The sequence below is a fragment of the Heptranchias perlo genome, chromosome 36 (genome assembly GCF_035084215.1).
Source record: "Heptranchias perlo isolate sHepPer1 chromosome 36, sHepPer1.hap1, whole genome shotgun sequence".
Lineage (NCBI taxonomy): Eukaryota > Metazoa > Chordata > Chondrichthyes > Hexanchiformes > Hexanchidae > Heptranchias > Heptranchias perlo.
The window spans coordinates 19,202,255-19,227,177 of NC_090360.1; the positions used below are offsets into that span (position 1 = coordinate 19,202,255).

Consider the following 24,923-nt stretch of genomic DNA (forward strand, 5'->3'; position numbering starts at 1 on the left):
TTGGGTGAGACATTAAACTGAGGCTTTCACGCTCGGGTGGATGTAAAAGATCCCATGGGGCTACTTTAAGGGCAGTGAGTACACCACAAAACAGATTAACTGATCGTTCATTCGTTTGCTGCGTGCAAATTGGTTGCTGTGGCAACAACTCAGTAAAGGGCTTGGGGCCTCCATGGATGAGAAAAGTGCCACATAAATGCTCATAAAGTTCTTTCTTTCTTAGCAAAAGCAATTACATTGAAATTACAACACAGAAACAGGCTCTTCTGCCCAACCATGTTGGTCTCTGTCCTCCACACGAGCAGGACCCTAATCCCATGTGCCCATCCTGTTCCCATATCCCTTAGTCCCCCTTTCCATCCACCAATTATCTAACCTATTCTTAAATGTTGGCATGGTCTCTGCTTCAATCACTAACTCTAGTAATAAATTCCACAGCAGCACAACCCTCTGTATAAAATAGTTTCTCCCACTCTCTGTCCTAAATCTCTTACACTTAAACTCGTCCCTCCCTTTGTTCTAGACCCTTCAATCACTGGAAACAATCTGTTTCTATCCACTCTGGCCCATCTCTACCCCAGAGGGTGATGGATGCTCAGTCGTTGAGTATATTCAAGACTGAGATCGATAGATTTTTGGACACTAAGGGAATCAAGGGATATGGGGATAGGGCGGGAAAGTGGAGTTAAGGTAAAAGATCAGCCATGATCTTATTGAATGGCGGAGCTGGCTCGAGGGGCCGAATGGCCTACTCCTGCTCCTATTTCTTATGTTCTTATCCCTTCATAATTTTAAACCCCTCGATCAAATCACCCAGTAATTTCCTAAAGACAACAGTCTCAATTTATCAAATCTTTCTGTGTATTTGTGTTTCCTCAGACCAGGCAGCACCCTAGCGAACCTGCTCTGTATCCTCTCTATAGCCTCAAAATCCTTCCTACAGTGCAGAGCACAAAAAGTTGCAAAAAAAATCCACCATCTACTGTTCCAAAATTAAAATTCTCATCACTGCTCCTTTCCATTGGAAACTGCTTCTCGTGCTTGTTTTTCAGTCAAGGACTGTGCTGTTATTCAGAGTCTCTCTGCATTTCTTTTCTTTAGCCAGAAATAGCACTGGTGGCACAGAAAAGTTAAGTGAGGCTGGAATTTATTTCTTCTGCTTGCTCTCCTTTTTGGCTGGATTCTTTTTCTTGTTGTAAATTTACCACCTTCTATTTCTGCCTTTCCTACTTGCTCTTTCTGATTGTGTTATTTTCCCCTGCCCCTTCCTTCCTAGTTTGAAAGACTCGTTACTTCCCATTTATCCGTTTTGCCAGTTCATTAGCTCCCTTCCTGTTCAGATGTAGCCCGTCCTTGAGGAATAGCTCCCGTCTTTCCCAGAGCTGGTGCCAATGCCCATAAGTGGAAATCCTCTTCTTGACATCACTCCTTTAGGCATGAGTTGAGTTCGCTAATCGTCCCATCCCCCTCTATCCTCGCACATGGCTGGGAGAGTAATCCAGAGAATACCAGCTTTGAAGTGCTGCTCCTGAACCTGCTTCATAATCTCCTGAGCCCCTTTTGAAGGACTTCAGGACTTCCCATTCCTATATCATTGCTCCCATGTGGACCACGATGACTGGCTAGTCTTCCTCTCTCTTCTTCCAAAATCTTCTTCAGTCTTTCTAAAATGTTCCTTACCCTAGCACCTGGGAGGCAACAAAGCATCCTATGGTTCTTGATTAAACCTTTCAAAAATGAGCTGGATAAATATCTGACTAGGAATGGCATTGAGGGTTCGAGGAATAGGTACAGACTCTGTTGATCAGTCTATAGGATCCTTTGGCTCCTGGGCTGCTAGGGGCTGGGCAGGTGGATGGACAACTCAGTGTGAAATTTTACTTGATTATTTTTGGGGATTAGAGAGTGTTAATGCAGAGCTCTTCCTAAGGAAATTAAGTGGATGGTCTAAAATCCGTGATAAGGTAAATTGTATTTGGTCTGAGAGGGCGAATGGTCTTTTCTCATTGTTTCCTTTATCATTTTTATGTAAGCTACTTGTAAAAAATAAAGCAACCCTGGAGTAGGGGCTGTGATTTGGGGACTCTCCAACAAGGTTAAGGGTCAAAGAACAGGAATCAATTCATTGAAACAGGCCATTCGGCCCATCGAGTCTGCACTGGTACTTTTCGCCACGTGATTTTACTGGAACTCCCCATCTGGCTCAATTGGTAAAAACAATGTGTAAAGAGGCCAAGAACTTGTATTTATAAAACGCCTTTCACAATCTCGGGACGACCCAAAGTGTTTCTCAACCAATGAAGCACTTTTTGATGCACAGTTAAATGTAGGCAAACATGGCAGTCAATTTGTGCACAGCAAGGTCCCACAGGCAGCAATTAGATAAATGGTGGTGTTGAATGAGGGAGGAATGTGGGCCTGGATACTGGGAGAACTTTTCTTTGAATAGTGCCATAGGATCTTTTATGTCTACCTGAGCCAGCAGCCGGGGCCTCAGTTTAACGTCTTAACCGACAGGCAGCACCTCTGACAGTGCAGCACTCCCTCAGTACTGCCCCTCCGACAGTGCAGCGTTCCCTCAGTACTGCCCCTCCGACAGTGCAGCACTCCCTCAGTACTGCCCCTCCGACAGTGCAGCGTTCCCTCAGTACTGCTCCTCCGACAGTGCAGCACTCTCTCAGTACTGCTCCTCCGACAGTGCAGCACTCCCTCAGTACTGCTCCTCCGACAGTGCAGCACTCCCTCAGTACTGCTCCTCTGACAGTGCAGCGTTCCCTCAGTACTGACCCTCCGACAGTGCAGCTCTCCCTCAGTACTGCCCCTCCGACAGTGCAGCACTCCCTCAGTACTGCTCCTCCGACAGTGCAGCACTCCCTCAGTACTGCTCCTCCGACAGTGCAGCACTCCCTCAGTACTGCTCCTCCGACAGTGCAGCACTCCCTCAGTACTGCTCCTCCGACAGTGCAGCACTCCCTCAGTACTGCTCCTCTGACAGTGCAGCGTTCCCTCAGTACTGCCCCTCCGACAGTGCAGCACTCCCTCAGTACTGCCCCTCCGACAGTGCAGCACTCCCTCAGTACTGCTCCTCCGACAGTGCAGCACTCCCTCAGTACTGCTCCTCCGACAGTGCAGCACTCCCTCAGTACTGCTCCTCCGACAGTGCAGCACTCCCTCAGTACTGCTCCTCCGACAGTGCAGCGTTCCCTCAGTACTGCCCCTCCGACAGTGCAGCACTCCCTCAGTACTGCCCCTCCGACAGTGCAGCACTCCCTCAGTACTGCTCCTCCGACAGTGCAGCACTCCCTCAGTACTGCCCCTCCGACAGTGCAGCACTCCCTCAGTGCTGCCCCTCCTACAGTGCAGCACTCCCTCAGTACTGCCCCTCCGACAGTGCAGCACTCCCTCAGTGCTGCCCCTCCTACAGTGCAGCACTCCCTCAGTACTGCCCCTCCGACAGTGCAGCACTCCCTCAGTACTGCCCCTCTGACAGTGCAGCACTCCCTCAGTGCTGCCCCTCCGACAGTGCAGCACTCCCTCAGTACTGCTCCTCCGACAGTGCAGCACTCCCTCAGTACTGCTCCTCTGACAGTGCAGCACTCCCTCAGTACTGCTCCTCCGACAGTGCAGCGTTCCCTCAGTACTGCCCCTCCGACAGTGCAGCACTCCCTCAGTACTGCCCCTCCGACAGTGCAGCACTCCCTCAGTACTGCTCCTCCGACAGTGCAGCACTCCCTCAGTACTGCTCCTCCGACAGTGCAGCACTCCCTCAGTACTGCCCCTCTGACAGTGCAGCACTCCCTCAGTGCTGCCCCTCCTACAGTGCAGCACTCCCTCAGTACTGCCCCTCCGACAGTGCAGCACTCCCTCAGTACTGCCCCTCTGACAGTGCAGCACTCCCTCAGTGCTGCCCCTCCGACAGTGCAGCACTCCCTCAGTACTGCCCCTCCGACAGTGCAGCACTCCCTCAGTACTGCCCCTCCGACAGTGCAGCGTTCCCTCAGTACTGCTCCTCCGACAGTGCAGCACTCCCTCAGTACTGCTCCTCTGACAGTGCAGCGTTCCCTCAGTACTGACCCTCCGACAGTGCAGCTCTCCCTCAGTACTGCCCCTCCGACAGTGCAGCACTCCCTCAGTACTGCTCCTCCGACAGTGCAGCACTCCCTCAGTACTGCTCCTCCGACAGTGCAGCACTCCCTCAGTACTGCTCCTCCGACAGTGCAGCACTCCCTCAGTACTGCTCCTCCGACAGTGCAGCACTCCCTCAGTACTGCTCCTCTGACAGTGCAGCGTTCCCTCAGTACTGCCCCTCCGACAGTGCAGCACTCCCTCAGTACTGCCCCTCCGACAGTGCAGCACTCCCTCAGTACTGCTCCTCCGACAGTGCAGCACTCCCTCAGTACTGCTCCTCCGACAGTGCAGCACTCCCTCAGTACTGCTCCTCCGACAGTGCAGCACTCCCTCAGTACTGCTCCTCCGACAGTGCAGCGTTCCCTCAGTACTGCCCCTCCGACAGTGCAGCACTCCCTCAGTACTGCCCCTCCGACAGTGCAGCACTCCCTCAGTACTGCTCCTCCGACAGTGCAGCACTCCCTCAGTACTGCCCCTCCGACAGTGCAGCACTCCCTCAGTGCTGCCCCTCCTACAGTGCAGCACTCCCTCAGTACTGCCCCTCCGACAGTGCAGCACTCCCTCAGTGCTGCCCCTCCTACAGTGCAGCACTCCCTCAGTACTGCCCCTCCGACAGTGCAGCACTCCCTCAGTACTGCCCCTCTGACAGTGCAGCACTCCCTCAGTGCTGCCCCTCCGACAGTGCAGCACTCCCTCAGTACTGCTCCTCCGACAGTGCAGCACTCCCTCAGTACTGCTCCTCTGACAGTGCAGCACTCCCTCAGTACTGCTCCTCCGACAGTGCAGCGTTCCCTCAGTACTGCCCCTCCGACAGTGCAGCACTCCCTCAGTACTGCCCCTCCGACAGTGCAGCACTCCCTCAGTACTGCTCCTCCGACAGTGCAGCACTCCCTCAGTACTGCTCCTCCGACAGTGCAGCACTCCCTCAGTACTGCCCCTCTGACAGTGCAGCACTCCCTCAGTGCTGCCCCTCCTACAGTGCAGCACTCCCTCAGTACTGCCCCTCCGACAGTGCAGCACTCCCTCAGTACTGCCCCTCTGACAGTGCAGCACTCCCTCAGTGCTGCCCCTCCGACAGTGCAGCACTCCCTCAGTACTGCCCCTCCGACAGTGCAGCACTCCCTCAGTACTGCCCCTCTGACAGTGCAGCACTCCCTCAGTGCTGCCCCTCCGACAGTGCAGCACTCCCTCAGTACTGCCCCTCCGACAATGCAGCACTCCCTCAGTACTGCCCCTCCGACAGTGCAGCACTCCCTCAGTACTGCCCCTCCGACAGTGCAGCACTCTCTCAGTACTGCACTGAAGAGTCAGCCTGGATTATGCAGGACTTGAACCCACAACCTTTTGACTTGGACAAAAGCTTCTGTGTTTGCAACAAAGCAATATGGTCCAGGATGGTTTGACTCCCTGGTCTGGGCTGTTAGGTGAACTCAAGCAGTGCCCCTGGACTAGGGAGGGCAAAAATCATCCAGAGTGCCCACTGTGATCACTTTCCCGTGACCCCTGTTGGAGAGTGGGAGGTGATCCAGGATCCAGCTCGGCTGTAATATCCTACACGGATGTATAGTCTACTGAAACTCAGTGGGTGTCCAGTGCCTCTGGAAGCATTCCTCACAATGAGCTGGGACCTTTGGGTAAGCAGAAGTAAATTAGAGGGTACGGTGGTGTGGTGGATGGGGGACTGGGCGAGTAAACCAAGAGGCTGAGAGTTCAAATCCCACCAGAGCAAGTTGTGGAATTGGATTAATTGGCCTGGAATTTCCTGGAAAATTTCGGCATCACAGTGGAGTTGTGCCCTTTCTCCCCCGAGGAAATTTGCACTTTACTGATTTGCGCTACATGTGAATGTCTTCGATTTATTTGCGACGCTTCTGAGATATGTATGCTGAAACCCTCTGCCACTCATCTACATAGCTCCAACCCCCATGCAAAAGAGTTCACGGGTGCTTCCTGGATTTACGTGAATAATTCACTGACCAAGATTTGCGCCCAAAGGTTTAGGCACAGTACAGCCCATAGTCACCCGAAACTGGTCTAACTGAGGCTTTTGGTTTTTGATAGCGATTTTCTTTGTGACTTAAAAAGAAAATTCTTACTGAGGCCTGCCCTCTACTTAACCAAAGTGATGTCAGTCTCAATGCATCTGAAATGTTTCACCCACCCCACAACCCCCAACACACTCAGAAAGATTCTTCAATTGGAACATGCTTCCCAATGTGGATACCCCTTTCCTGAATAATAACAGAAAAGGAGCAGTCAGAGGCAGGAGGCTCTGAGAGTGAGGCATCACAGCAGAAGACAGTGACCCCCTCGCTATTACCCCTGTTGGTGGTGCTCCATTTGCACTTGTTATATGATGGTTTTTACCTTCCAGCAAATAAGATTTGCAGGAAATTAAGTTCCCTTTGTCGAGATCGACACAGAAACAAGCATAAATGCTGGCGTAATCTTTGTATAAGTGCGATCGCAGGACATTCCATAATAAATCTGGTTATTTTTGGGTTGACACCAGTAAAATAAACTGCTGGATTGTTGTAAAAACCCAACTGGTTCACTAATGCCCGTCGAGGAAGGGAACCGACCGCCCCTACACAGTCTGACTAAGTGGTTGATCCTTGTTGCCCTCTGAACTGGCCTAGCAAGCCAATCAGTAAAAACAATCGGTACCAAGGAGGCTCATCACCACCTACACCGGCCAACTAGGGGGGGGACAATAAATGCAGCTTTGCCCACATCCTGAGAACAATTTTCTTTTTTAATTGGTGGTGTCGGGGGGGGCTAAAAATAATACAAAGAAACGTTCATTAATCTAAAGTTTGTTTCAGTAGAATCGAGAATAGTTTTGAAGATGGTTGTGTACAAGCTGTCTGCCTGTCCATTCGAGGTACAGCACCCTTTAGAAACATACCTTCTATTTATTGATTTTTCACTATTGGAGGCTTCCTCTTCCTGTGCTGAGCCTGCTGATAAGAACCTTCCTCCTTGTTCCTCCCTTGGTAAAATTAGGAATTGGACCAACGAGCTGTTTCCTTACGACCCATTGTACAATCTCGGTGCCGACTCAAGTCTTCACAGGAATGCTGGGCTGTATTGTTCCTCAGCTTTTGACGTTTCCCATGCAGACTGGGAGGGCTGGGAAGTTTTTTTTTCCCTTTTCTTTGTTTGAGATTTTCACAGAGCAACAACAAAAAAAAGGCAGCTTGCAGGAATCCAACAGTCATTCTCACCACATCCAGGGAAGGAATCAATTTTTTTTTTGATCGGAGAGAAAAATGATATTCCGAATCCTTGTCATTCTCTTATGTCTGCGATTGGCTTGGTTGAAGGGCCGTTTGGAGAAGCCTGAACATCCAGACAATGGTCACAAGGATTTCTTGAGAGATGAGGTTGAATTGAACAGGCATCGAGGGAAACGCAGAGAGACTCACCGCGTCAAGGAGCTTGACAATGTTGAGGAGCGGGTTGACACTGAGCTGGACGGCTGGGGCTACGAGGTGGTCCAAGGAACCAACAAACCTTTCTCCTATGTTCGAACCACCACCTCCGATTCATCCAAGAGGCTAATGCAGACAGCTTTAACCAGTGCAAGAGCATCTTTAAAATCCCCATCAGGCAGGCAAGTGGAACAGACACAAATATTCTTCAATGCAGTGCAATTCCTTACAGCTTTTGTAAGGGATTCTTGCAGAAAAAAAATTGTCCTTAACAAAGTTCTCTGAATATTGAAAGACTGATTGCCAATTCCAATCAGTGAGTCCAGTGTTTGAGTACAACCCCTAAACCAGCCGCCCAGGTTAGTGACATTGTAACGGGGCAGAATGGATGCAGGGTCTTAAATTTTGGAAAATGAGCAATGGTGCCCATTCCCTTCATTGGTCATTTGGTAAAGTACGCTGCTCGGTGTGGGACTGAGGGATCAGGAACTGGGTTCAATGCCTGGTCTGCGCTGAGTTAACACTCAGCAACAGAGGTGCCTAAATCAGCCATGGTCCCTGGTCCTGACTGTTATACAGTGAGTCCTGCTGGAAAGTGAATGCATGTGTGTGCGTGTGTGTGTATGTGTATACATGTGTATGTATATATGTGCGTATGTGCGTGTGTATACACGTGCGCCTGTGTGTATACATGCGTGTGTATTTGTGCGCGTGTATATGTGCATGCATGTGTTGGGGGTAAGGACAGGATTGGGCCAGGTTGTGGTGCCTGTCACTCACCAACAAGACTCTCAGATGAAGAATCAGCGTCAGTAGGTCACTATCTCTGTAGAACTGAACCCAGGGTCTTCGGGGAGGAGGTTAGAGAACTGGGGGAGTTTGACCTTAGAGGCAATAAATCTTGGGGCGGGGGGGGCGGGGGGGGCGGGGGGGGAGGGGAAGTGTTCCTTGTCTCGGGTAATATATTACAGGGACAACGCCCGTATGTCTCAGAACAGCTCTATTCAGCCAGAATTTCTGACTAGGCTGGGGGACAATTTGGAGCTGCCCAACCTCAGGATATGCAGCAGGCCCCAACCACTCATGACTTTTTCTGGGATTGGGTGCTGCTAAATCAGCTCCCAGACTGCTCCAAACCTCCGGCTCCCATTAACATGAATGTCGAGACACGGGCAGCCCATGTAATTGGCAGACGGTCCCTATGCCAGCACTGGGCGGAGGCGGTGGCGGGACGGAGCAGTGGTGATTGTGACTGCCGCTGGCAGTCCCTATGGTGCAGGTTGGCTACAAGTGTCCGTGCTACAAGCAGATGGCAAAGCTCTATAACTGGCACCATGCTGATCCAGAACCTGCGAAGACAGCTTCCCTCAGTATAGTCAACACTTAGTCATAATCATCTTTCCCACCGAATCACAACAGAAGTGTGACGCACCCGCTCAATATCACCACAATTCGACATTTCCATAAGTATGGAGAACTTTGTCAGTTGGGTGAGCAGTCTCACTCTGGTGCCAACTGGCAAGCCTTCTTTCATCTTGTACCACTTCAACCGTGAAATATTGTGATTCTGGCACTTTAAAATTAACCTCCACCATTTCTCTAAAATGTTCTGCTGACAACACGTGACTCTAAGTCTGCAGTTAGATACTGAGCTGCTCTGAAGGTTTGTATTTTGAGTTCCACTGTTCTTGTACGATTTTCCTGTTCTGTCGCACTCTTGTGAAAGCTTCAGTTACAATCGGCCTTTTGCAGACCTTAGGTTGGGTTTGTCTCTCTCTCTCCACACATTCCGTTTCCCAGAAAATTAAACCATAAAAAACAGGAGAAAAAAAAACGTAAAACCCTGCAAAGCAGCAGCAAAAAGTCGCTGGGAGAAAAATGAAAATAAAGAATCAGACAAAAAACCTCTGGCCTTTTTAAGAGCGCCTTCCTGAACTGAGCTTCCCTTTTACACCCACTGGTCGCTGAGTCAAGCTCGTAACAAGATCCTGTCCTCGGCAGAGGGGAAATTTCTTTCACTGTATTTATATCAATTTAAACTTATTTTACCATTTAAATATCGTGCACTTTAGACCCGCTGTGCTAATTGGAGAGAGATCCATTGAAGGGGGTATCTGCCCAATAGGGTTGCCAACAATAGGGTTGTCCTGGAGTCTCCAGGAATGAAAGATTGATCTCCTGGACGCTGCTGTTGCACTTTCCCCACAGTACGGCATCTTCTGGCTGTTCGACAACAGAAACAGGGATCAGCATTTTTCTGGGACTGACTGATGGGCTGTCAGGTTCCTAGTAACATGATGGGGAGACTCACTCTAACCAAATACGCATAAATTGATAACACTTCCATTCACTGTAGGGTTGCTAACCCTCCAGGATTGTCCCAGAGTCTCCAGGGATGAAAGATTAATCACCTGGACACTGATACCAGCAACTCTCAGGAGAAAAATCATAGGGGCGTTAAAAAAATGGTGTGTCTTCTTATCATTTTCTTTGAACACTTTCGTTTATTAGTTATAAAAATATTGGAGATGGACAAAAGGCTGTTTGACCGGGCGGGGAGGTTGTGAGACGGGAGGTCATGTGATGAAAACCTCCAGGAGTACGTCCAATCAGAGTTGGCATCCACATTTATTCTTAATGAATACTTTGCCTCTGTCTTCACAAGAGGGGGACGATGCAGAGATTGTAGTTAAAGAAGAGGAGTTTGAAATATTGGATGGGATAAACACAGTGAGAGAGGAAGTATTAAGGGGATTAGCATCTTTGAAAATAGATAAATGGCCAGGCCCGGATGAAATGTGTCCCAGGCTGTTAAAAGAAGTAAAGGAGGAAATAGCGGAGGCTCTGACCATCATTTTCCAATCCTCCCTGGCTACAGCCGTGGTGCCGGAGGATTGGAGGACTGCTAACGTGTACAGTTTTTTAAAAAGGGAGAAAGAGATAGACCGAGTAATTATAGGCCAGTCGGTGGTGGACAAATTATTGGAATCAATTCTGAGGGACAGCATAAATCATCATTTAGAAAGGCACAGGTTAATCAAGGACAGTCAGCATGGATTTGTTAACTTGATTGTATTTTTTGAGCAGGTAACAAGGAGGGTCGATGAGGGTAACGCGTTTGATGTAGTCTACATGGATTTTAGCAAGGCTTTTGACAAGGTCCCACGTGGCAGACTGGTAAGAAAGTAAAAGCCCATGGGATCCAAGGGAAAGTGGCTAGTTCAAAATTGGCTCAGTGGCAGGAAGCAAAGAGTAATGATTGACGGGTGCTTTTGCGACTGGAGGGCTGTTTCCGGTGGGGTCCCGCAAGGCTCAGTACTAGGTCCCTTGCTTTTTGTGGTATAGATTAATGATTTGGACTTGAATGTGGGGGGCTTGATCAAGAAGTTTGCAGATGATTCAAAAATTGGCCATGTGGTTGATAGTGAGGAGGAAAGCTGTAGACTGCAGGAAGATATCAATGGACTGGTCAGGTGGGCAGAAAAGTGGCAAATGGAATCCAATCCAGCGAAGTGCGAGGTAATGCATTTGGGGAGGGCAAACAAGGCAAGGGGATACACAATAAATGGGAAGATACTGAGAGGTGTAGAGGAACAAAGGGGCCTTGGAGTGCATGTCCACAGATACCTGAAGATAGCAGTTCAGGTAGGTAAGGTGGTTAAAAAGACATATGGGATACTTTCCTTTATTAGCCAAGGCATAGAATATAAGAGCAAGGAGGTTATGCTGGAACTGTATAAAACATTGGTTAGGCCACAGCTTGAGTACTGTGTATAGTTCTGGTCACCACATTACAGGAAAGGTGTGATTGCACTAGAGAGGGTACAGAGGAGATTTATGAGGATGTTGCCAGGGCTGGAGAATTTTAGCTATGAGAAAAGATTGGATAGGCCGGGGTTGTTTCTTTGGATATAGATATAATGTGGGTTAGGTAGAGAATAAAGCTCCCTCCACACTGTTCCAGGGAACTCTGCATAGATACAGAGTAAAACCCCTTTCTATACTGTCCAAACAAGCACTGCCATCTCAGGTGCAGAACGAGTTAGATTCAGAGCAGGGAGCTCCCTTTACACTTGCTGAACTAATGTAACATTCCCATTTCTCACAACAGCTCCCCTGAGTGAGATGACACTTGTTACCTCCTCTGAATGGTGTCAATCTGATATTGTCTCTGAATCGGGTCAAAACTTCTTCTGGAGTAGATTTCTTTGAACCTTACCAGGTTTGTACATCTGCAGGAGGCACCTTCACATGTCCCTGGATGAGAGAGCTCACTGCTCGCACTTCCAAATGAGACAGTTTAGTTGCTATCTGGAAGAGACGACTCAGCACTCTGTGCTAATGGAAACATATCTCACATCTTCTGCTGTATCTTGGAATTGGGGTGAGAAAAAAATCGAAAAGCATTCAGCTGCCCTACACCTTATAACTGGCATCAGATACACTGACACAGATCCTAAAATGTGCCATTTGCCTACATGTATCCTATAAACTGGTGTGAGAAGGTCACAGATCTTAAAACACATCACACTTTACAGCAGATTGAACCCAGTCTACCACAGCAGATTGAATTCAGTGTTGTAGAAGATTGGGGGGTGGGGGGGAAACAGTGGTGGGGTGGGGGGGAGGGGGGAGTGGGGGGAGTGGAAGTGGGGAGAGGAGTGGAGTGGGGGAGTGGGAGTGGGGGAGGATTGGAGTGGGGGAGTGGGAGTGGGAGTTGGGGAGTTGTGGGGGAGTGGGAGTGGTAGTTGGGGGGAGTGGGAGGGAGTGGGGTGGAGTGGAGTGGGGGGAGTGGGAGTTGGGGGGAGTGGGTGGGAGTGGGGTAGGAGTGGAGTGGGGGGAGTGGGGGGGAATGGGAGTGGGTGAGAGTGGAGGAGGAGTGGAGTGGGGGGAGTGGAGTGGGGGGAGTGGGAGTTCGGGGGGGGAAGTCAGTGAAACCACAGTGCCCACTAATGGCTGAAGCTGGAACAGTGCTGCTCCCAGTCACTCACTGGGCCGTTCTATCCAGTGAAGTCTGAGTGTAAATGCCAATAAATAATAGGATTTGATGGCAGAAAGGTAGTTGGGGTGAGAAGATAAATTTAGGAACATTACAAAAATCTATAAAAGATCACAAGGTAATTACAGATTCAAACCATCTTCTTTCATCCATCCGGGGAGAACCCACCACCACTCTCCCCACCGCAGAATCAAATTGTTTCTTATATGATTCCAGGGTTTTTATATTTTACCCAGGAGTCCATCCCAAGTGCTGCCCACTCTTTGACCTTTCACCTATTTGACCTGTGTCCCCTTGTCCTACTCTCGCTAATTAGTATGAAATAAGACTCTGGATTTATCTTTTCTGTACTGTTTGCTGCCTGATTTACTGCTAAGATCCTCTCCTAACCTCTTCCTTTCAAGCTGAAAAGGCCAAGTCTCTCCAATCTTTCCTCATAATTCAGAGCTCTAACATTAGGGATCAGCCTTGTAGCTTTTTCTCTACACTGCAATTGACTGTCTCCCCTGTGTCTCAGTGACCAGCACTGGACACAGTACTCAAGGTGTGGTGTTCAGTTCGATCATGACATCCTCTACTTTTACTCTACTTGGGGGTTACCAACTTTGGCTGAACGTATTCCTGGAGGTTTCATCACATGACCTTCAGCCTCCAACCACCCTGCCCGGTCAAAGAGTCTTTCTTCCCCCATCTCCAAATAACTAATCGAACAAAGTGTACAAATAAAATGAAAAACATACAATTTATTTTTCTCCTGGGTTTGCTCCCAGCAGTGTCCAGGAGATTAATCTTCAATTCCTGGAGATTCCAGGACAATCCTGGAGGGCTGGCAACCCTAACTCTACTGCTTTGGCTATGTAGTTCAACTTTCTGTTGGTTCTATTGATTGCTGCTCTGCAGTGTTTGGACATATTAGGTGTTGAGTCTCCTAAGACTCTGAGGTCTCTTTCAACTTCATTTTTAGCTATTCAGCCCCATTCATGGACTTCATCTGTTGCCCAGTTTCTCTTCCCATGTTCAGTACTTCACACGTGGCCTTATTAAATTCAACCTGCTGGTGTTCTGTCCACTTGTAAATTTTTTCCAGCTTGTTTTGCCTCCTCAGAATCAACTGCCCTCCTAGTTTGGTGTCATCTGCAAACTTGACCAGTGGCATTGGGTTTCTGAATCCAGGCCAGTGATGTAAATCAGAAACAGTAGCGGTCCCAATATCAATCCCTGGAAGACCCCACTCAGCAATCCCTCCCAGAACACGACATAATCCATTTAACCAGAACCTATTTTTTCTACCCCTCAACCAATTTCTTATCCATTCCCAAGATTTATCTTAAATCTTCACAGCTTTGAGCTTAACTAGCAGCCTTTTATGTAGAACATTGTTGAATGCTTTTTGGAAGTTTAGGTACACCAGGGCTTTTCACAGTCCACTTTGGAGGACACTTCCTCAAAAAATAGTCAAGTACATTGGCTGAGCAGGAACGGCCCCTTCTGAATCCATGTTGACTGGTTTCCACTAGCTTATTATCCTTAAATCTACTCTTGATAATTGCCTGGGTTGAAGATGTGGAGATGCCGGTGATGGACTGGGGTTGACAATTGTAAACAATTTTACAACACCAAGTTATAGTCCAGCAATTTTATTTTAAATTCACAAGCTTTCGGAGATTTTCTCCTTCCTCAGGCAAATGTTGAAGACTAATGGGTCTGTAAATGTCTGTCTGTTTTGTCACCCTTTTTGACAGTGGGCTTGTTTCCAGTCTAGTCATACCTCCCCAGTGTTCATCAACACCCTTGTGATCACCACCACTGCCATGCAAATCTCACCCCGTCTCTCTTAGTACACTGCGATAAATAACACTTACCCGTGGGGATTTATTTGTTGTCTCCTTTATATCAAAGTCATTAATTCTCCTTAGGTTATCAGCTTTTAGTCTTCTATTGTAAAAACTTGGAGGAATTCAAAATATTACCTATTGAATGCTTATCCTCTGTTTTGAGACCCATTTGCAGCTTTCAGAATTCTCACCTCCCCTCTGATGGGTGTTAAAGTACTTAAAAAAAAATTCTTACAGTTTTGTTTAAAGATCATAGCATTTAAATATTTAAAAGTTATTATTACATTTTGAAAGGCACAACGAACCACCATTTTTGTAAATATACCCAGGAGTTGTAGACATAACATTATTTGAAACTTCTTTCTCTCCCCTGGTTTTAGGAACTGGTGTGCATTTGTGAAATCCAGATTGTCCACTGCTGTGGTTTCATGTGGAGTAGAACGGTTTGTCCAAAGGTCCATGGAGCCCTGTATGAACGGGATGGTCAACTGCCAAAATGTAGTGTAAGTACCAAATGTGTGAGATATCACACGGGGGGGGGCAGCAAATCTGTTACGAGACATCATAGAGCAAAGAGCCTATTTGATTTCTCATAAAGAATGGCATTGAGCAAGAATTTGAAAGGACAAGAACATAATGAGTGAAACTTCTAATGGTGAAGCTGAGGCTCAGGGACAAGGTGTATTTCAGAGGAAGTTTGCTGGGACTTTTGGCTGGGAAGTCTTTGTCAAATAGGGAGGGTGGGCTGTTGCGGAACTTGAAAGTAAGGGCAAGAACGGTGAAAGCAATTCACTGGGGCACAGGGAGCCAATGGAATTGGGCAATAATGAATCTGTTTGACTTTGAGAGAGAGGACTTGGGCCGCAGAGTTCTGGATCAGATGAACTTTGCGAAGGGTGGAGGGCAGGGGACAGCATTTATGAGATCCACTGTCAAGGTGGTGGAGTGATTGAGGGTTTCAGCAGTTCAGGAGGTGAAGCAGCAGCAGAAGCACCATTGTTTGGAAGGTGGTCTCGGTGACGGACCAGACATATGGTTGAAAGTGCAGCTTAGGGTCAAATAGAATGCTGTGGGTGTACACCAACGAATTCATCAGGCAGCCAGGGAGGTCAATGGTGTCGGGGTCGGAGGTGCTTAGGTCCAGGTGAGAATCAAATAAGATGGTTTCAGTTTTGCCAGTGTTGAACTTGGGAACTTTTGACTCATCCAGGACTTGATGTCAAACATCAGGTTAGTTGGTACAGGCACAGCCTTGGAGTCAATGGTAGGAGTTGGTTGTTATTGGATTCTGACTGCATGCTTGTGAATGATACTGCCAAGCTTTGCATGAAGCTGATGCATCAAAGCTGGAGTCCTGGTGCTCACTAAGGGTGACTCTGCGATCAAGGGAGGAGAAAACTCGAAGAATGCATTGGGACAAGTAGAAGGACAACCATGAAATAGTGGTGCTACAGTGGAGAATGGAGAGGTGAACAATGGCAGAGAGGTTGAGGAGGAATGTAAGCCATGATTGCAGTGACACCAGATGTCGTTGGTGACTTTGACCAGAACGCTCTTGATGCTGCGGGCTCTTTGGAAACTGTATCGGAAGGACCTGAATGTGGAGTTGTGAGCATTATGAGCACATAATTGGATGGCACTGATGTGGTCAAAGACCTTGGGGAGAAAGGGTAGTAGTTTGCAACAATTGAGGGGTCAAATGATGGGCTTTTTCAGGAGGGCAATATAGAAGGCAGTTTTGATAATGGTACATACAATGTCTGTAGACAGGGAGAGATTGACAATGTTGGTAAGTGTTGGGCTGATGAGGGAAAGTTGGGTGTTCAGGAGCTGAGTTGGAAGAGGATTGATGGAGTAGGTGATGGGCTACCTAGAAGGAAATGAGTATAATGAGGGCTGGGTGAGGAGATGGAGAAGAAGATACAGTGTGCGTGGGAGGTGGTGGGGGTGAAGAATAGGGATGGAGGAGATGAGAAAAAGCTCATCAGAGTATTAGCTTTTGGGACATTACTAAAAGTTGCTTGCTCACTGGAGAAGGGCCCATCTCAAAGCACCTGGTGGTGACATCCCCCCGTGTGGGGGAAACGATTCTGCCTGGCAATGGAAGTGGGAATCAGGAATTCTGGTATCTGTAATCTTGCAGAGGAAGGATTTGATTCTGGAATTTAAAAACAACATTGGACAGGTAAGGAGAGAACTTGTTATCAACGTTTATAACTGTAAATATATATTCCATGTATTTCATAGGGCTTATGAGTTCAATCACATCAATGTTGCGCTCCATCTTCCTCTCTATGTGTTTTGGTCAATGCTTTTGCTCTCCCTCTCTTTTTCTCACTGTACCGAGTAGGAATAAACAGGTCTTTTTCCGGGTGGCAGGCAGTGACTAGTGGGGTACCGCAGGGATCAGTGCTTGGGCCCCAGCTATTCACAATATATATCAATGATTTGGATGAGAGAACGGAATGTAACATTTCCAAGTTGCAGACGACACAAAGCTGGGGTGGAATGTGAGCTGTGAGGAGGATGCAAAGAAGCTCCAATGTGATTTAGACAAGTTGGGTGAGTGGGCAAGAACATGGCCGATGCAGTATATTTGGTTGTAAAAACAGAAAGACAGATTATTATCTGAATGGTGATAGATTGGGAAAAGGGGAGGTGCAACGAGACCCGAGTGTCCTTGTACACCAGTCGCTGAAAGCGAGCATTCAGGTGCAGCAAGCAGTTAGGAAGGTGAATGGTATGTTGGCATTCATTGCAAGAGGATTTGAGTACAGGAACAGGGATGTCTTACTGCAGTTGTACAGGGCCTTGGTGAGACCACATCTGGAGTATTGTGTGCAGTTTTGGTCTCCTTATCTGAGGAAGGATGTCCTTGCTATGGAGGGAGTGCAACGAAGGTTTACCAGACTGATTCCTGGGATGGCAGGACTGACGTATGAGGAGAGATTTGTTCGACTAGGCCTATATTTACTAGAGTTTAGAAGAATAAGAGGTGATCTCATCGAAACATATAAAATTCTAACAGGACTAGACAGACTAGATGGAGAGAGGATGTTCCCGATGGCTGGGGAGTCCAGAACCAGGGGTCACAGTCTCAGGATACGGGGTACGCCATTTAGAACCGAGATGAGGAGAAATTTCTTCACTCAGAGGGTGGTGAACCTGTGGAATTCTCTACCACAGAAGGCAGTGGAGGCCAAGTCATTAGATGTATTCAAGAAGGAGACAGATATATTTCTTAATGCTAAAGGGATCAAGGGATATGGGGAAAAAGCGGGAACAGGGTACTGAGTTAGACGATCAGCCATGATCATTTTGAATGGCGGAGCAGGCCCGAAGGGCCGAATGGCCTACTCTTGCTCCTATTTTCTATGTTACACTTGATAAATAACATTCTAAAAGGGAACTAAACACATCTTTAATATGAACAAATATTCAAAAATGGAGAGGAGTTGCAGAAGTCTATAAATTACTTGGTTCTGTGAGACAGCAGGAGAGGTCAAGAGATGAGGGGACATAGAATGTAGGAACTTCTCCATTGCTACATTGTCAGGGATCAATGGTGATGGGTTTCCCTGAAACCAGCAATGAGTCCTCCTGCCCGGGCTGAGGATGAAGGAGGAATTACTTGAGACATGTGGAGGCATTTTAACAGAATGGACCTCTCCTTCCAGGTACCAACTGGCTTTTAGACCTATGTACAAGGTGAAGCAGATGATTGTGACTTCCTTGGAGTGGAGATGTTGTCCTGGACACACAGGATCCAACTGTGAACACTCAGGTAAGTCGCAGTGCAAATGGCAATAGATGGAGTACAACAATTGGCCTCAGTACCCAGGGTTAGGGAGGGCAAAATTGGTCATTTGTGGCTAATTGTGATAGATGGCAGATCTGATGGATGAGATACTCAGTGATTGTGGCAATGTGTGAAATGGCTGAGTTGCAACAGATGCATAGTTTAGAGTAGATATGATGAGGACTGCCTGGGATGGTACAACCAGAGAGCCATTTGGAGCCCATTTCCCCCTCAACTATGTCCCTCAGCAGACCTGCTGCTCTACGTCTCTCAGCCATCCAGCTCTTGGAATTTTGTTGGAGGTAAGATTGAAGAAACCATCAGCTTGCACTGATATAGTGGTTTTAAAAGAGCCTTTTTAGTGCTTCACAAGGGAAGGGGGTGGAACATGGAGCAGGAGTTGGGGGAAGAGGTGACCAACAGTGTGGGTGATCTCCTGGCACTTAGTTTCTCATGAGACTTCTGCCAATTTTCCAAAATGCTTTTTGTTTGTCCCCAGACCTGTCTGGGGTGTTTGGGAGGAGGCCGGGGAGATCTGGCTGCACATCAGGTGTTCAGTGCCCATCGGCCGTAACCCTCGCACCTGCAGACAATTAGTTCATGCAAGGGCTTCTCCTCCCAAAGGAGTCTGCGCGATTACACCCAATGGCATCTCGCAGGTACGTGAATCCCGGAGTAACCGTAACGTTGGACGTTTCCCGGGAAGCATCTCGATCACAGTGGGATAGGTTTTCAACTTGCCTCCCGTCTTAGAAACCGCCAGCATACTCTGAATGGCCGCTCCTGCCGTTATTCATACCTGTCGGCCTAAACTCACCAACCGGGCGGTGACTGCGGGAATTGTGTTCACAGGGTCAGCAGAGAGCCGGCTGCTCAGCCATCTGCAGCACAGGGCTGGCATGTCGAGTGGTACTAATGGTCAGCTAGGGCCCGAACTCCCTCGCTATCTCCATGCGGGCAAGCTGCATCGCTGAGCAATGGGATGATGCCGTGGAGTGGCTGAGAAGCCAACCAGCCTCACCAGCACCTTGTGCAGAACCACCTCCACCTCAGCGGCCACCAGATAGGGAGTCGGATGCAGGGCTGCTCTGACATTTGTCTGAATCTTGAGTTTCTTTACCTTTCACTTTATAATGTTCCTCCCTTTCGGCCTTGGTGAAGGCTGTTCATGGATTGAGTTGCCTCCTGTGCCTTTCCAAAGGTCTTCAGAGTTTTTGCCCCTCCAGCCTGACTCTTCACTTCAATTGTCCCCTTCTCCTTAAATTTCCATTTATGCGTAATATTCTGTTCCCACTAGCATGCTCCCTTCATGTCTGGCCATGCCTGGGGAATATTTAGTGCAAACTCCACACTTCTGTTTAGAGCTGGGTTTTAGTCAGACTCAAACGCTCAGATCTAAAGAGCATCCGTAGCAGCAAATCTAGGCTCTTGGATTAAGGAATGGTTTAACGTGGAACAGGTTGTACAATGGAAATAAATTAAATGGTTTTGACAGTTTGTCACATTTTTCCTAGTTCTTGAGGAGCTCACTGCAACAGCCTCCCTGAATCAGGCACTGGAGGGAGAGCAAGTGCTCGAAGAAATCTTAAACCCAAGTAGGTTACATTTCAGTTAAGAATTTTGAGATTGTAACTGCGGTTGTTTTGTTAATTTGTGAATGAACGAGGGTTATTCCCCACGTCTTGATATTACCAGCATTGGCTTCAAACAAGAAGTCAAATTATCACCTACTGTCCTAAACACAGGATATCCCCAGCACTGTCCATTTAAAAAGGAGCCATGATGTGGAGATGCCGGATGGACTGGGGTGGACAAACATAAGGAATCTTACAACACCAGGTTATAGTCCAACAGTTTTATTTGAAAATCACAAGCTTTCGGAGATTATCTCCTTTGTCAGGTGAGTTACATTTAAAAAGGAGAGTAGGTAATCAAAGCAAAATGGTTTCAATGAGCCTTTTCAGAAGCCTCAAAGGGATTGATCACTTTTAAACCCAGGCCAGAGCATCAGGACAATGTCTTTTCACCCAGGGGTCAGAGTTTGAATTCAGATAATGAAAGGAAAGTCTCCTTTCTCTGCTGGCTCTGAAATGGAGTCTGGGGTGTTCACCTTCTGCTACTCCTTAATCGTTACATCTAATAAACCTCACTCAGAGTTCACAGACTAAGTTGCTCGGTCTGTTGCAGTGTTTATGCTTCCATTATTCGAAGGACAAATTGAAGCACTTTACAAATGGATTACAAACCTGAGGAGAGAGCCCAGGAGAGCCAGGTTGGATTGTTCCATGAAATGAAGGAACCTCCCTTTAACAGAGAGGCAAGCAAAACAAGCCTCACTGCCAGCACCGCACTCTGTCCCTGGAGTAAACTTTATTGTGTTGTTAGCAGCCCTGGGAGACAGGTGTGGCTACACATATAGGTCAGTCACAGAACAACAAAAGCAACATATAAATCAGCTATTAAGACAGGAAGCCTGCCTGCCCCCCGCCCCTCACCCCGATTCAGGAAATTCCTGCCTTGATCCCAGGGAATTCTCTGCAATTTCCAGGATCCCTTTGCGGCTTTTCTTGTACTTGCCGGTTATTCGGGGACTGGCTCCAGATGTCCTGATTTAAATCATTATCGAGCAGCAAAACCAGGCTGCTCAGTGAGAGCCCGGCTGGGTTCACTCAGCCGTTCACCCTGGAGGTTGATGGACCGTGTATTAGGATGGGAGAGTGCAGGGACTGAGAAGAGCTTTCCACACAGTGCAGCATCTTCTGGCATCAGCAGTTTCTGGGACTGTCTGATAGGCCGTTAGGTTTATAGTAACCTGTTGGGGAGACTCACCCTAACCAAATATGCACAAATTGTTAACACCTCCATTCACTGTAGGGGTTGCCAACCCTCCAGGATTGCCCTGGAGTCTCCAGGAATCAAAGATTAACCTCCGGGACACTGCTGCAAGCAAACCAGGAGAAAAATCATTGCGGCAATAAAAAAAGGGGGGTTTTCTTTGAACACTTTTGTTTATTAGTTATAAAAATATTGGTGGTGGGTCCAAAAAAAAGGCTGTTTAACTGACAGTCAAGAATCATCCAATCAAGTAATAAAGTCTGTTCACTTTCCAATTGGTGCAGGAATACAGTGCCCTGTGAGGATGGACATGTCAGGTGACTAACCTCCAACCAGAGTTAGCAACCCTAAATTACTGTGACCCAGCCCCCCATTTAACGATCCTGTTTCCTTCCCTCTGTCAGTTATTAACTCATGGCCATATCTTACCCTTGATATGTACTCATGATGTGGAAATGCCGGTGATGGACTGGGGTGGACAAATGTAAGGAATCTTACAACACCAGGTTATAGTCCAACATAAAATAAAATTGTTGGACTATAACCTGGTGTTGTAAGATTCCTTACATTTTATATGTACTGACCTTAGTTTGTAAAGGAATTTCTCATGTACTTTACCAAAGGCCTTTTGAAACTCTACATGTGTTTTGTTGTATGGCTTCACTTCATAGAATCATAGAAATTTGCAGCACAGAAGGAGGCCATTTGGCCCATCATGTCTGTGCCGGCTGAAAAAGAGCTATCCAGTTTAATCCCACTTTCCAGCACTTGGTCCGTAGCCCTGTAGGTTACAGCACTTCAAGTGCTCATCCAGGTACTTTTTAAATGAGTTGAGGGTTTCTGTCTCTACCACCCTTTCAGGCAGTGAGTTCCAGACCCCCACCACCATCTGGGTGAAAGAATTTCTCCTCAACTCCCCTCTAATAATTCTACCAATTACTTTAAACCTATGCCCCCTGGTTATTAACCTCTCTGCTAAGGGAAATAGGTCCTCCCTATCCACTCTATCTAGGCCCCTCATAATTTTATACACCTCAATTAAATCTCCCCTCAGCCTCCTTTGTTTCAAAGAAAACAACTTCAGCCCATCCAATCTTTTCTCATAGCTAAAATTCTTCAATCCTGGCAACGTCCTCATAAATCTCTTCTGTACCCTCTCTAGTGCAATCACACCTTTCCTGTAATGTGGTGACCAGAACTGTGCGCAGTACTCAAGCTGTGGCCTAACTAGTGTTTTATACAATTCTAGCATAACCTCCCTGCTCTTATATTCTATGCCTTGGCTAATAAAGCTTTCTTAATCACCTTATCTACCTTCAGGGATCTGTGGACATGCACTCCAAGGTCCCTTTGTTCCTCTACACCTCTCAGTATCCTCCCATTTATTGCCTTGTTTGCCCTCCCCAAATGCATTACCTCACACCTCATTATTTTGAGTGTCACCTCCTTAAAAAAGTCTGATGTTTGTCCTTTCCCTTCTGAAATAATTTTGGCCTTTGTTTATTAGATTATTTTCAGTCAGGTGGTACTTTATTTTGTTTCTAAATATTGATTCTATTGGTTTCTCAATATTTAAAGGAACTAATCATCTCGAATTCAACTGGGAGCCTGTTTCACGGGTAAGAGAGTGCTTCATGTGTATGTGAGCTCAGTATGAAGGACAGGACAGTGGAAGCTAAACATAACCGCTGCCAAGTGTGTCTCTCTAAGGAAATCGTTGCATATCCAATGTTCCCTCCTTTAGACTTTAGACTTAGCAGGAGTCTATCATTTCAAAACTAATCAGCAGAAACAATATTTCAATGAGCAAGTGGTCAATCGATGGAACAGACTTCCTAGGGAGAAGGAGGAAGCAGTTAGTATTGATTCAATCAAATGCAAATTAGAGAGATTTCTTTCAGAAAATAACAATAACATAGAGTATATGAGAAATTTGAGACATGATGTGGTGAGTGTAGTAATGCTGGGGAGGAACAGGTGACTTTGGACCCATGGTTCCCTAAGCTCTCCACCACTGGGTTTTCCTCACCTCATGTCTGGGTCTGTTGTAGACTAATTGATAGAGATTGATTGCTACGATTAGTCAACAACTCCACTATCGTTGTATCATGCGACTACCAGGGTGGCAGAAGGCGAACTAGATGGAACTTGGTCTTTATTTCATCCAGCAATTCCTATGCTGTGTTTATCCACTGAGCCTTTGTGGCTGTTCAGCACTGAACGGTACAAACAGTTCTGCCTGCGATGTCTCGTGTACTTATCTACGTTCCTTTTTTGCTGTAGCAGAACCCGTTCCGATGATTGACGATGTGCAGGTTCAGGACTCGCAGCTGCATCATCTACAGGACGACGTTTCTGTCACTACTGCCTCCACTCAGGCCTTTCAAGAACTACTGAACGACCTACGGAAAACAAATCCCTCGATGGAAAGCAATGAAAACAAAACAGGTACACAGTCCAGGCTCAGTCTCTAATACCAACAAATATCTGGGTAATGCTCTGAGCTGTGGTTAAGGACCTCTCTTCATTGGCAGCTGTTACTGGTCACTCTATGTGGATCTCCCCTATTGCTGCTCATACGGAGTTGGGGATTTTTTTTTTAATATTCTCTGACGTGAGCATCACTGGCAAGGCCGGCATTTATTGCCCGTCCCTAGTTGCTTGGAGAAGGTATTGGTGAGCTGCTTTTTGAATAACTATTTGTAGCGTTTTGATACAACTGAGCATCTTGCTAGGCCACTTCAGAGGGCAGTTAATTGTCTACCTGGTTGGTGTGGGACTGGAGTCACATATAGGCCAGACCGAGTAAAGTCAGGTTTCCTTCCCTAAAGTGAACCAGCTGGGTTTTCACAACAGAGAGTCCAGTAATCTGTCTATCTCAGCCTTGAATATTTTCAACAACTCAGCGTTCACAGCCCTCTGGGGTAGAGAATTCCAAAGATTCACAACCCTGAGTGAAGAAATTCCTCCTCATCTCAGTCTTAAATGGCCGACCCCATATCCTGCGTCTATGCCCCCTAGTTCTAGACTCTCCAGCCAGGGCAAAACAACCTCTCAGCATCTACCCTGTCAAGCCCCCTCATAATCTTATGTTTCAATTAGATCACCTCTCATTCTTCTAAACCCCAGAGAGTATAGGCCCATTCTACTTGCCTCATTGGACAACCCTCACATCTCAGGAATCAATTTAGTGAACCTTTGTTGCACCGCCTCTAAGGCAAATATATCCTTCCTTGGATAAGGAAACCAAAACTGTACACAGTACTCCAGGTGAGGTCTCACCAAAGCCCCGTACAAATGTAGTAAGACTTCCTTACTTTTGTACTCCAACCCCCTTGCAATAAAGGCCAACATTCGATTTGCCTTCCTATTTGCTTGCTGTACCTGCATGCTAACTTCTTGTGTTTCTTGTACAAGGACACCCAAGTCTCTCTGAACACCAACATTTAATAGTTTCTCACCATTTAAAAAATATTCTGTTTTTCTATTCTTCCTACCAAAGTGAATAGCCTCACATTTCCCCACATTATACTCCATCTGTCACCTTCTTGCCCACTCACTTAATCTGTCGATATCCCTTTGCAGACACTTTGCATCCTTCTCACAGTTTACTTTCCCATCTAGCTTTGTATCGTGAGCAAACTTGGATTCATTACACTCGGTCCCTTCATTTAAGTCATTAATGTAGATTGTAAATCGCTGAGGTCCCAGCACCGATCCTTGGCCTCTGTAAGCTTATAGATACAGCTGGGAGGTCTGAGAAGTTTAAAAGTACATAGGTTAAGGATCCTCCCATCTTTTGTGAACTTCAGCTCATCCAAAACTCTGCTGCTCGTATCCTAACTTGTACCAAGTCCCGCTCACCCATCACCCATCCTCACTGACCTACATTG

At 47.2% G+C, this 24,923-nt stretch overlaps 1 protein-coding gene and 1 long non-coding RNA gene across 3 annotated transcripts in view; one reads left to right on the top strand and one right to left on the bottom strand.

The window, feature by feature from the left end:
* LOC137304181 (uncharacterized) overlaps positions 1–7,213 on the bottom strand; it is a 28,019-nt gene extending 20,806 nt beyond the window's left edge. The window contains exon 1 of the long non-coding RNA XR_010958523.1: positions 7,037–7,213. This is a non-coding gene — a long non-coding RNA (uncharacterized lncRNA). The remainder of the gene's footprint in view (positions 1–7,036) is intronic.
* The window catches only part of mmrn2a (multimerin 2a), a 28,273-nt gene continuing 10,504 nt past the window's right edge, over positions 7,155–24,923 (top strand). Inside the window, exons 1-5 of one of the 2 annotated variants that reach the window (XM_067972690.1) lie at positions 7,155–7,744; positions 14,777–14,899; positions 18,074–18,180; positions 19,710–19,790; positions 23,314–23,478. In XM_067972690.1, coding sequence (XP_067828791.1) covers positions 7,401–7,744; positions 14,777–14,899; positions 18,074–18,180; positions 19,710–19,790; positions 23,314–23,478 — 820 coding nt within the window. In that variant the 5' untranslated portion in view covers positions 7,155–7,400. The remainder of the gene's footprint in view (positions 7,745–14,776; positions 14,900–18,073; positions 18,181–19,709; positions 19,791–23,313; positions 23,479–24,923) is intronic. The other variant, XM_067972691.1, reaches the window with a different exon arrangement.